This window comes from Schistocerca gregaria, chromosome 8, assembly GCF_023897955.1.
Source record: "Schistocerca gregaria isolate iqSchGreg1 chromosome 8, iqSchGreg1.2, whole genome shotgun sequence".
Classification (NCBI taxonomy): Eukaryota; Metazoa; Arthropoda; class Insecta; order Orthoptera; family Acrididae; genus Schistocerca; species Schistocerca gregaria.
The window spans coordinates 263,382,840-263,395,556 of record NC_064927.1 but is presented as its reverse complement, the minus strand read 5'-3'; the positions used below and the strand labels follow the sequence as shown (position 1 = coordinate 263,395,556).

Here is a 12,717-nt window from a genome sequence, read left to right as displayed (position 1 = left end):
CTCCCGGGATTGGAATGACTCCTTACCCTCTCCCTTAAAACCCACATCCTTTCATCTTTCCTTTTCCTTCCCTCTTTCCTGACGAAGCAGCCGCATGTTGTGAAAGCTCGAAATATTGTGTGTGTGTGTTTGTGTGTTATTTTATTGTGCCTGTCTACCGGCTCTTTCCCAGAAAGAAACTTCCACATGGGAAATATATATATATATATATATATATATATATATATATATATATATATATATATATATATATATATATATATATTAAAAACAAAGGTTCCAAGACTTACCAAGCGGGAAAGCGCCGGCAGACAGGCACATGAACAAAACACACAAACACACACACAGAATTACTAGCTTTCGGGAAAGACGAAAGGATGTGGGTTTTAAGGGAGAGGGTAAGGAGTCATTCCAATCCCGGGAGCGGAAAGACTTCCCTTAGGGGAATATATATATATATATATATATATATATATATATATATATATATATATATATATAAACAGAAAGAAACTTCCACATGGGAAAAATATATTAAAAACAAAGATTCCAAGACTTACCAAGCGGGAAAGCGCTGGCAGACAGGCACATGAACAAAACACACAAACACACACACAGAATTACGAGCTTTCGCAACTGGCAGTTGCTTCGTCGGATGTATGTGCGGATGGATATGTGTGTGTGTGTGTGCGAGTGTACACCTGTCCTTTTTTTCCCCTAAGGGAAGTCTTTCCGCTCCCGGGATTGGAATGACTCCTTACCCTCTCCCTTAAAACCCACATCCTTTCATTTTTCCCTCTCCTTCCCTCTTTCCTGACGAAGCAACTGCCAGTTGCGAAAGCTCGTAATTCTGTGTGTGTGTTTGTGTGTTTTGTTCATGTGCCTGTCTGCCGGCGCTTTCCCGCTTGGTAAGTCTTGGAATCTTTGTTTTTAATATATATATATATATATATATATATATATATATATATATATATATATGTGTGTGTGTGTGTGTGTGTGTGTGTGTGTGTGTGTGTGTGTGTGTGTGTGCTATAGTTCCTTGATCAATGTAGGATGCGGAAGAGCAGTACAGCAGAGACAGTCTGACAAAGCAGTTTCATACCAGCACTAGAGCCCTCAGCCCCAAGATACATGACAGACGCTGAAAGAGGTGGCACTTTTCCAAATTGCAATTTAACCCAGTAGCCTGTAGCACCAAAAAGAATGTATGTAAGTTGTTGAGATGTTCAGCAGTGGAGAAGCTGGAGACCACAATATCATCAAGATAGCTGGCACAGACAGACCTTGTGAGTTGTTCGAGAAACTACTGAAAAATTGCTGAGATGTTGATCACACCAAATGGTAATTGCAAGTATTGATGTAAGGCAAAAGGCATATTCACGACCAAAAGCCATTGGAAGTTAGCATCAACAGGAAGCTGCAAATAAGCACTGGAGAGGTCAATCTTGGAAAAATGCTGACCACCAGTGAGGTTGGCAAAAAGTTCATCAGGGCACACAAAGGGATATGTGTCACTGGGCATTGACAGAAACTGTGCAATTGTCACAAAGGCATAATTGTCCCAGCGGCTTCTTGACGATTAAAGGGGTAGCCCATTCACTGATGCAATTGATTGGACACCAGCCATGAGGTGGTCGATCTCCATCTTGACTTGGTCACAGAGTGGCATCAGCACTGGGCAAGCCTGAAAGAAACAGGGTCTGGCTGAAGGTTTCGTGGTGATGTGGGCTTTGAAATTATTGACACAACCCAAACCCACAGAAAACAGGATGGAAAATTCACATCATAAAGAGTTGAGATGTGTACAAGTTGCTTCATCAGAGATGAGATTAACTTCATAGGAAATTGTAAACCCGAAAAGGTTAAAGCTGTCCAAACCAAAAAAATTTTCAGTGCATGCTTTGTTCACCACCAGAAAAGTCAACAGATGAATCACAGATTTATATATGACTGGAGCTGAGAAACTACCTAATATCAGAATGATTTGTTTATTGTAGGTGACTAATGTATGTGACACTGTGCTGTTGCTGCACCCTGACTGCTGCAATGATGTGGGCTGGCCACCAGGATGTTTTGCTAGCATGCGGATCGGTGCCACCATATTATCCCCATCTAAACTGTCTGATAAACAGTAGGGGGAAGTGGGTTGAGCTTCTACAACATAACACTAAGATGCAATCTGGATACCAGCAGCCCTTGAAATGACTGTACAATAGTCATAATGTCAGAAAGGGTGGAGTTGTCACTACGTAGGGCCCACTCACAAATATCATTATAAGGGAGGGGGGGGGGGGGGGCAACAGAATGATTGCATCATGAACCATTTGGTTGGCATATGACTCTTTATGTACATCTGTGGCAAAATGACAAGATGCTGGAGTTGTCAGTCATGTATGTGTGAGGTGTGCTTGCTTGTGTGTGTGAATGATGTGTATCTCCCTTTTACTGATGAAGGCTGTAGCCAAAAGCTTTATACATGTGTCTTTTAGTTGTGCCTGTGTAACACCTGATATATCTTCTTTATGATAAGTAGAAATATGTATTTTCCTCATTGTTGATATTCCTACCTGGAGTTTCCATTGCTTGATTTTTGCCAAATGGCTTTCTTCTATTCTACAATCCTGTGGTGTTTTCCTTTGTTACTCTTCTCTATAGCATTACCTTCTCAGTGTCCATTCTTTTTCTTCTTTCCTGTGCTTATTTACCACCTTATAAATGGCCTTTAAACAACTGATCCCAGCAGTGGAATTTGCAAGTTAAATGGGATATAACTATCTATATTTGCACCAATAATCTATGACCATAAAAAAGTAAGCAAACTTGTCCCCACATTACCTTCTAGTTAAGGCCCAAACAATTCTGTGGCTGATAGATCATTCAATGCTCTAGGTAATAATCTATGACCATAAAAATGTAAGCAACTTGTCCCCACCTTACCTTCTAGTTAAGGCCAGATTTGGACTGCATTTGTAAGACCAAATGGGATAAACAAGAACTCAAACAAGCGAAAAGGTGAAATAACTGCTGTCTTGCTACATCAGTATGTGCTACTGGAATCTGGTTGTCAACTTTCTGGCGAACCAACACTGACTGTTCACCATGAGAAAAGTTCTCAAATATTACGGCTACAGAGTTGCAGTTAGAGCAGGCAAAACACGTGTCAGCCAGCAATTGCAATCTGCTGTGTGAGTGATGAGTTTCTGAGACTCACTGAACGTCATTTCTTGAATGAAGAATTACATAATGTGAGTTAAAATTCTTTGCCAACTGTAACAATCATCAATTGGTGCACTGTATTGGCCTTTGTGCTGGCAGACATGTGTTTTGCCTGCTCAAACTACCACTCTGCAACCGTAATATTTGAGAACATTTCCCATGGCGAACAGTGGTGTAGCAAAAAGTACTTTAAAAATGAGCACAAACAGTCTCAATTGCAAAAAAAACCTTTATTTTGTGGTAATTGGATTTGGTCAGTTTTTTATCTTCTTCAGATCTTATACAATGATGGAAGGCAGTGGCTATTATATCTTCACGAATGTCAACTCTTGTATCTGACATTCATGGTGTTACAAAAGCTACACTGCTACTGCCTATCATTATGGCATGAGGTCTGAAAATGGTCAAAAACTGGCTAAAACTGGTTGCCCCAAAATATATGTTTTTGGTGTTTGATACTATTTGTGCTCATTTTAAAAGAACTCTGTATCCATCAGCTGATATTTGTTCGAGGACAGTACTACTGAATCGACAATGTTTATCAGTTTGTTCATCAGTGTTTTCCAAAAAATAAATTTAAAGTAATTTGTTATCTGTGTTCAGTAGTGGTAGAAGTGATCCTGCCCAATGGTGACTTTGCCCTTGCCCTTTGAAGGTTGTCATGTAATTCTTGTGCATGGTTGTTGCATGAAACAATCTCATTTTGAAACATGACTACTTCTTGTGTACATCTGCCAAGAAATGTTTCTACTGATTGCAACAACATTGATAATTATTTCGCTGGTGGATGTCTTCAGGCAATTTCACTTTGCCATCCAAGCAGCAAATTCCTAGTGTTCCATTCTTAAATTTGAGTGCACTGAAATTCATCCATAATTTATCCATTTTTGAAATAACTGCACATGCACGAAGATTGTAATCATAATTTACATCACAACAGACTACACCTAAGTGTAAATCAAGCAATGCATACTCAAATGGTATCCCTTTTTTGCTTCCCACTGTTCATTTGTTTCAGATTAATGAGCTGGAGCAAAGTGTACTCAAACATTTTCCAGTATTGCTTACCATTGCTCATTGGTCTGTGAAGATCATGATACCTTTTTCTTTGGTGCTAGAGGCATAGACTGACTAGTCACCTGTTGTTTGGGTGGCATAACTGATTTGACAGTGAAAGTGACACATTGAGATAACTGTTACAAATCTATTTGAAGAAAGAAAAGAAATTGTGTGTGACATATATTTTATATCGACTGCCAATTAGAATATCACAATCAGCATTACCTGTTACATCACACATGAACTGAAATGTTGCTGTTCACATTTTATTCAATTCAATCATGTCATGCATGCATATTCATACAAAAAAAATTTATAAACTGCCACTGAACTACATGAAATACACACATATTTAATGAAATGACTCAGGCGCCGCCTACTATAAAATGGATGTAGTAATTCAGAAACCTTCACAGACATTCACACAACTCACCAATATTTCATTGCTGAAACAACCTGCATCCCAATTATTGTAAAATGATGGTACTAATTAAGAGACATTTATCGGCATGCACACAATAACTCACTAAAGTCCGACCAAACTCGTATAAGAGTTTTAAGAATGCACTTTTACATATCAGGAGAATTCATATTTATTCTTGTAATTTAAGTTTACACTCCTTACCTCATCCAACTCTTTAGCCTTGGTTTCTGCAAGCCATGTCTGTCCCTCAAAGTGAGCAAACATGCTCTGTGTATCACTCAGCTGTGTCAGGCGAACATTCTGCTCTGCCAGGTCCTTCACTGCCTTTTCCTCTGCTGCTTTCTTATCCAGCTCAATACGCAGCTTCTCATTCTGTATAAGCATGATCCTACAAATGGAGTGTATCACAAAGCAGACACCTATATTTCTCATACATCTATGAAAATTGTACAGGAAAAGTAATTTTGTTTGTAAGAAAAATGCATGAGTTGGCTGAATTAATAAGGTGTTTCCCTGAAACAAGTAACAATTCCACAATGAAGCTCCTTATTTCCATATTATTTTTAATTTATTAAACTACTGTGATAACCTGTTTTGAAATAGCCTTTACAGATCATTCCTTTAAGGATGAATTAGGTGGAGGATTTATTCACGCAATGCTACGACAGCTGCTGCAATGCGAAGTTAGAGAAGTTATAGAAACACTTTTTACTGAATGTGAAATAAATTTCATTTTGTTTCATTAAGTAATTTCTGATGTAGTATGATTTATCATTATGCTGAAAATATCAACAGTTTAATTTGTTTACTTGCCACAGCCTAAAATACTATAGGTGAAAGAAAGAGGGGTGGAGGGGAAGTAGAAAATGAACCTGATAATAAGGTCAGATCAGGGTAGTGGACGTTGAAAAGAGCAAATTTTCTAGTTAAACATTAAACATAGGTTGATAATGTGCCACTGTGGAGCTATGGCAATAAATTGACAGCAATCATCAACAATCTCCAAAAAGATTATTTCCGATCTAAGGTTATTTGGGAAATATTGCTGCATTCAAAGTCCCCTACCCTGCTCTGACCTTATTACCATGTTAAATTTCTGTGTAGAGACATCAAGCTGCTTGGACATTGGTATCTAATGTATAAATGATAACAGAAGGCATCAATTGCAAGACTGTCATTCATCAGATTCTTAAAAATTCTTTGGATGCCAATAACAGAAAGATTAAAGGTAACCACTCCCCATACAGTTGAGGTGTCTGCATTTATTATTCAGTTAGGTCTGGAGAAGGACATGGTTCAAAAGCTCAGTAATGATTTCAGTTGATTACTATGGCTCAACTACAAGGAGGGTGGTTATATTTACTGCTTTCCATTTTTGTATTCCAAAAAGAACTTTCGAGTGTTTTAGTAATAGTGGTGGATAGTAATCTTAAATGTAGAGAGTACATAAATATTACACACAACTGAAAAATGAAAATTAATATCTCTAAACATATGATGTAGAAACTTCATATGCATAAGGCACTTATGGAAGGCCGAATTACTAAATGTCTTCTTCCAAAGCTGTTTCACAGAGGAAGACCGCACTGTGCTTCCTTCTCTAGATTGTCGCACAGTTGACAAAATGGTAGATATCGAAGTAGACGACAGAGGGATAGAGAAACAATTAAAATCGCTCAAAAGAGGATTTTACACAGAGTACGCGAAGGAACTTGCCCCCCTTCTTGCAGCGGTGTACCGTAGGTCTCTAGAAGAGCGAAGCGTTCCAAAGGATTGGAAAAGGGCACAGGTCATCCCCGTTCTCAAGAAGGGACGTCGAACAGATGTGCAGAACTATAGACCTATATCTCTAACGTCGATCAGTTGTAGAATTTTGGAACACGTATTATGTTCGAGTATAATGTCTTTTCTGGAGACTAGAAATCTACTCTGTAGGAATCAGCATGGGTTTCGAAAAAGACGATCGTGTGAAACCCAGCTCACGCTATTCGTCCACGAGACTCAGAGGGCCTTAGACACGGGTTCACAGGTAGATGCCGTGTTTCTTGACTTCCGCAAGGCGTTTGACACAGTTCCCCATAGTCGTTTAATGAACAAAGTAAGAGCATACGGACTATCAGATCAATTGTGTGATTGGATTGAGGAGTTCCTAGATAACAGAACGCAGCACGTCATTCTCAATGGAGAGAAGTCTTCCGAAGTAAGAGTGATTTCAGGTGTGCCGCAGGGGAGTGTCATAGGACCATTGCTATTCACAATATACATAAATGACCTGGTGGATGACATCGGAAGTTCACTGAGGCTTTTTGCAGATGATGCTGTGGTGTATCGAGAGGTTGCAACAATGGAAAATTGTACTGAAATGCAGGAGGATCTGCAGCGAATTGACGCATGGTGCACGGAATGGCAATTGAATCTCAATGTAGCGAAGTGTAATGTGATGCGAATACATAGAAAGATAGGTCCCTTATCATTTAGCTACAAAATAGCAGGTCAGCAACTGGAAGCAGTTAATTCCATAAATTATCTGGGAGTACGCATTAGGAGTGATTTAAAATGGAATGATCATATAAAGTTGATCGTCGGTAAAGCAGATGCCAGACTGAGATTCATTGGAAGAATCCTAAGGAAATGCAATCCGACAACAAAGGAAGTAGGTTACAGTACGCTTGTTCGCCCAATGCTTGAAGACTGCTCAGCAGTGTGGGATCCGCACCAGGTAGGGTTGATAGAAGAGATAGAGAAGATCCAACGGAGAGCAGCGCGCTTCGTTACAGGATCATTTAGTAATTGCGAAAGCGTTACGGAGATGATAGATAAACTCCAGTGGAAGACTCTGCAGGAGAGACGCTCAGTAGCTCGGTACGGGCTTTTGTTGAAGTTTCGAGAACATACCTTCACCGAAGAGTCAAGCAGTATATTGCTCCCTCCTACGTATATCTCGCGAAGAGACCATGAGGATAAAATCAGAGAGATTAGAGCCCACACAGAAGCATACCGACAATCCTTCTTTCCACGTACAATACGAGACTGGAATAGAAGGGAGAACCGATAGAGGTACTCAGGGTACCCTCCGCCACACACCGTCAGGTGGCTTGCGGAGTACGGATGTAGATGTAGATGTAGATGTAGATGTATTGATGCAGTAATGTACTAACTATGAAGAGGCTACATTGCAACAAAAGTACCTCACCTGTTAAAAGAATGGGCCACTGTTCTGACCAATGTGCTACATTAATAAATATTGTAGACTTGCCATGATGGCAAAGGAGTTGTTTGTTCAATGAAATGGCACATGCTCATTGTCCTGATTCCAGATGACAGCAGTATACAGATTCATATCTGGATTAGCAATTTGAAAGAGCAGGCACAGCTGATAGCACAGCACCTAAAGAACAAATTAAGAGCAATGCTGCACCTCGAGTATCAGCCGGAGCCATGAAAACACTTTGCTGGAAGTTGGGTTGTAAGCAAGAGAAGTGAGTAAGATGACACAGTGAATAAGTCACTGGGCTTACTTGCATGAGGCATGTAGGTCATATCCTAACCCAGATTTAGGTTTTATTGAGTTTAAGGCAAATACTGACAGGCTCCTTTGAAAATACCACAATCAACTATAGTCTGTTCAAAATTACATTAGAGCTGGCAGCGAAAAAGTAAGTAGTGGAATAAGACTTGCGAGGAAGGCCCAGTACACAATCAGCCAATCCTAAGAAATCTGTAACCACAGTGACCACTAATGGTTTCCAGACCTTACCATAAAAACTACAATGCTTTCTGCATGCACTAAATTGCCAAGTCAGGTGGCTTGCTGTCCTGTGGTACTGTTCATTTCATGCTGAGATTTTGTTTGTTTTAATTCCTTACAGTTGTGGGGTGAATATTTTATCTGTCATTACTACTTATTTGTTGTACTGAGCAGCTTTGGATGTACATATAAGGATCTGATCCAAACATATATATGCACTGTCAGTTTCAGGTACACTATTTAATTATCACAGGTATATCTTTTTAAATACAATAACACCCTACATAATCGCACATTTTTAATCTACTGCCATTTTGCCTATACACATTTTAATTCTGTTACACCACACACATATTTTGAATTATTTTCATGTAGCATGAATTCTCTTGACTGAATAGAAAGGACATTCTCCAATGAATAATTTTATTGTTTGTTTAAATTTGTCATTCAAACTGATTTTTGAAATATGAAGTGGTAAACAGTTTTATTGCTGTAAAACCAGTGTTTCTTTCACAGTTGGCTGTGTTATATTTCTGGTATCATGGCTATGTATGCCTTCACGTTTAATGAATTTCTTTTTATCTCCCCATGCAAAAAGATAGTATTTTGTCTATATACACTACTGGCCATTAAAATTGATACACCAAGAAGAAATGCAGAAGATAAGCAGGTACTCATTGGACAAATATATTATACTAGAAATGACATGTGATTACATTTTCATGCAATTTGGCTGCATAGATCCTGAGAAATCAGTACCAAGGACAACCACCTCTGATTGTAATAACAGCCTTGATATGCCTGGGCATTGAGTCAAACAGAGCTTGGATGATGTGTACAGGTACAGCTGCCCATGCAGCTTCAACACGATAGCACAGTTCATCATGAGTAGTGACTGGAGTATTGTGATGAGCCAGTTGCTCAGCCAACATTGACCAGACATTTTCAATTGGTGAGAGATCTGGAGAATGTGCTGGCCATGGCAGTAGTCGAACATTTTCTGTTTCTAGAAAGGCCCGTACAGGACCTGCAACATGCAGTCATGCACTATCCTGCTGAAATGTAGGGTTTCGCAGGGATCAAATGAAGGGTAGAGCCACGGGTCGTAACACATCTGAAATGCAATGTCCACTGTTCAAAGAGCCCTCAATGCGAACAAGAGGTGACCGAGATGTGTAACCAATGGCACCCCATATCGTCACACGCCAGTATGGCGATGACGAATACACGCTTCCAATGTGCGTTCACCACGATGTCACTAAACATGGATGCAACCATCATGATTCTGTAAACAGAACCTGGATTCATCTGAAAAAAGGACGTTTTTGCCATTTGTGATAGTCCATGCTGCTGCAAACGTAATCGGACTGTTTGTGCAGATGGTTGTTGTCTTGCAAACGTCCCCATCTGTTAACTCAGGGATCAAGACGTGGCTGCATGATCTGTTACAGCCGTGTGGATAAGGTGCCTGTCATCTTGACTGCTAGTGATACGAGGCCGTTGGGATCCAGCATGGCATTCCGTATTACCCTCCCGAACCCACCGATTCCATATTCTGCTAAAAGTCATTGGATCTTGACCAGTGTGACCAGCAATGTCACAATACGATAAACCACAATCATGATAGGCTACAATTAGACATTTATCAAAATCAGAAACATGATGGTACGCATTTCTCCTCCTTACACGAGGCATCACAAGAACGTTTCACCAGGCAACGCTGGTCAAATGCTGTTTGTGTATGAGAAATCGGTTGGAAACTTTCCTCATATCAGCACGTTGTAGGTGTCACCACCTCCACCAACCTTGTGTGAATGCTCTGAAAAGCTAATCATTTGCATATCACAGCATCTTCTTCCTGTCGGTTAAATTTTGCGTCTGTAGCATGTCATCTTCATGGTGTAGCAATTTTAATGGCCAGTAGTTTACATATTGTAGAAGGTTAGGATTTTAACTTTTTTGAGTATTAGCTTAGAGCCATGTGAAGTGCGATATGACGGCTATGATCTGAGTTACATGTTACACCATCCATACTGTTCAATGTGCATGACTGCACAGATTCGACAGTCAGCAACAGTTCTGGCACATTTAGTTAGGCAAACCCTCTACCACAGCAAAGTCATACCACATCGCATGGGTAAAATCAGTTTTTAATTGTCCTGTGGCCGAAAACAACAAAAAAAGCAAATCAACATTGGTTTTTAATATTTTCCAATTGTCCTGAGACTGACCCGAGACATGTTCACCATTTTCTGCCACAAGTTGAAAACCAAGAAACAGCATGTTTCACAACAAACTGGTACATGTCAAGGGTCATTTTCAGAATGTGTTTCGTACTGTGCGTCTTCAGTTCAGCTCTGTTCAAAAATGGAACAGTGTACACGTCTTTCATATAACCTCACAGCTAGAAGTCACAATGGTTAAGGTCGGGTGATCTGGATGGCCAGGCTTTAGGGAAATTATGACAGATAATTCTAGCATTTCCAAAAGTCTCTGCAGCAGCTGGATGACTGGCTATACATTGTGTGAGGAAGTGCCATCTTGCATAAAAATTATCCTAACCACACATCTATCCTGCTGAAGGATCGGAATGATGCTGATGTGCAAAAGACTCAATACCACTTACCAGTTACAAGACTGGGTACAGGGCCCCAGGAATCATCTCTTCAAAAAAAAAAAAAAAAAAAAAAAAAAAAAAGAGTCATACCATGTAAGATATACCGTCAGTCCACAGCAGACAGTCACCTTTGCAGAACGAAGTGGTACCATTTGATGTGTTTGCAGATTCTCTGTTGTCGACATTCTGCAGTTCTGCATATTGATGTGCCCTTGGAGGTGGAAATAGGCTTCTTCTGTCTGCAGAAAGTTCCATGGCCATTCACTGTCCACTTCTACGTGAGCAAGAAATTTCAGTGAATGTTTGTCTTCGTGGTAGGCCAGCAGAAAGCAACTCCTGACCATGCGTGATTTTGTATGGATAGCAATGCAGGATGTTTAGTAAAGTTTGATGAACCATGCTTGCAGGCATGTCAACATTCAGGCACTTATCCAAGCAATGTATGTTTGCTTACCATCACTTGACTTCTCCTGCAATGCTGTGGCCAGATATTTGACAGAATTCACATCAACTGCTGTCCTCTCTTTGCCACACAGCACTTCAAAAGAACTTGTGTTTTCAAATTTTGTACTAATTTTCTCCAGACCCTCAGCAGACATCAGACCAATGCTTTCTTTCATACTCTCGAGCATCTGGAACTTCTGCAGGGCTAGTGGTGCACAGTCATCATTCTTGTAAAAGGGCAGTACCAGCAGCATGTTGTCCTTCACGCTGAAAGTGCTGTGGGCATCTAGTGCCATCTATTTCACTAATTTTTTTTTTCTTATCATGATGTTCAATAATATGCTGTTAAAATATGACGTTATGCTGAGCAGTGTTTCTGCACCATTTTGAAACTGCAACTTTAGTTATGGACGTCCTGTATATGTACGGATTATATATAGGTACTGCTTGGAAATGAGCTGTGCTTGAAACCAGTAGCAAAAAAGATGTAAAAGAGCAGCTGTTGTGGACTGTCATTGCACCACATTTGATGCATATATAATGTTCGGATTTTCTTTTCAAGAAATATAGAATGATCGTTCCATCCAGAAACCTATTCCTTGCTCCTTTGTTCAATGTGGGACTAAGAATCACAACAGATTATGATGCTCCCATTACACTTAAAGCTCCTGTGATGCCTCATTTCTATCGATCCTGACCAATACTGTAGGTTCTTTACGCCATATAAACAAAACAAAATCAGTAAGTACTATGTGTATGGAACATTTGATAACTACAGTCAACTTCATCAATGATAATCATCTGCAAACCAAGAGTAAAGTTGTCATTTGTGGCAATTTTAAATCAACGGGAAATGCTCAAACAGCAGGAGACACTTTCTTTATCTAGAACCAATGAACTGTGTGCAAAGCTTTCTGGATGGCAATACTTTTCCATACAGATTTGTCTAATGCCTGTTTCCAGCTCCCAATACACCAAGAATCTCAAAAAATACATGTTGCTGGCACACCTTATGAACTGCTTCAACATAACAGGTTAAAATTTGGGGTCATCAGTTCCTCTGAAATATTCCAAAAATATCTAGAAAAAATTACAAAAGATACTCTGCACTATGTCTCTATTACCTTCTATTACCTTGATAATATAATAAAGGTAAAATGTCAAACATTTGAAAAACTTGCAACATGATTATGAGATACTTTCGCA

The 12,717-nt window shown here is 39.6% G+C and overlaps 1 protein-coding gene across 1 annotated transcript in view; it reads right to left on the bottom strand.

Annotated features, from left to right (window-relative positions):
* Positions 1 to 12,717, bottom strand: part of LOC126284279 (dynein axonemal intermediate chain 7-like) — an 828,882-nt gene that overhangs the window by 689,176 nt on the left and 126,989 nt on the right. The window contains exon 4 of the mRNA XM_049983103.1: positions 4,904 to 5,090. Within this exon, the coding sequence (XP_049839060.1) occupies positions 4,904 to 5,090 (187 nt within the window). The remainder of the gene's footprint in view (positions 1 to 4,903; positions 5,091 to 12,717) is intronic.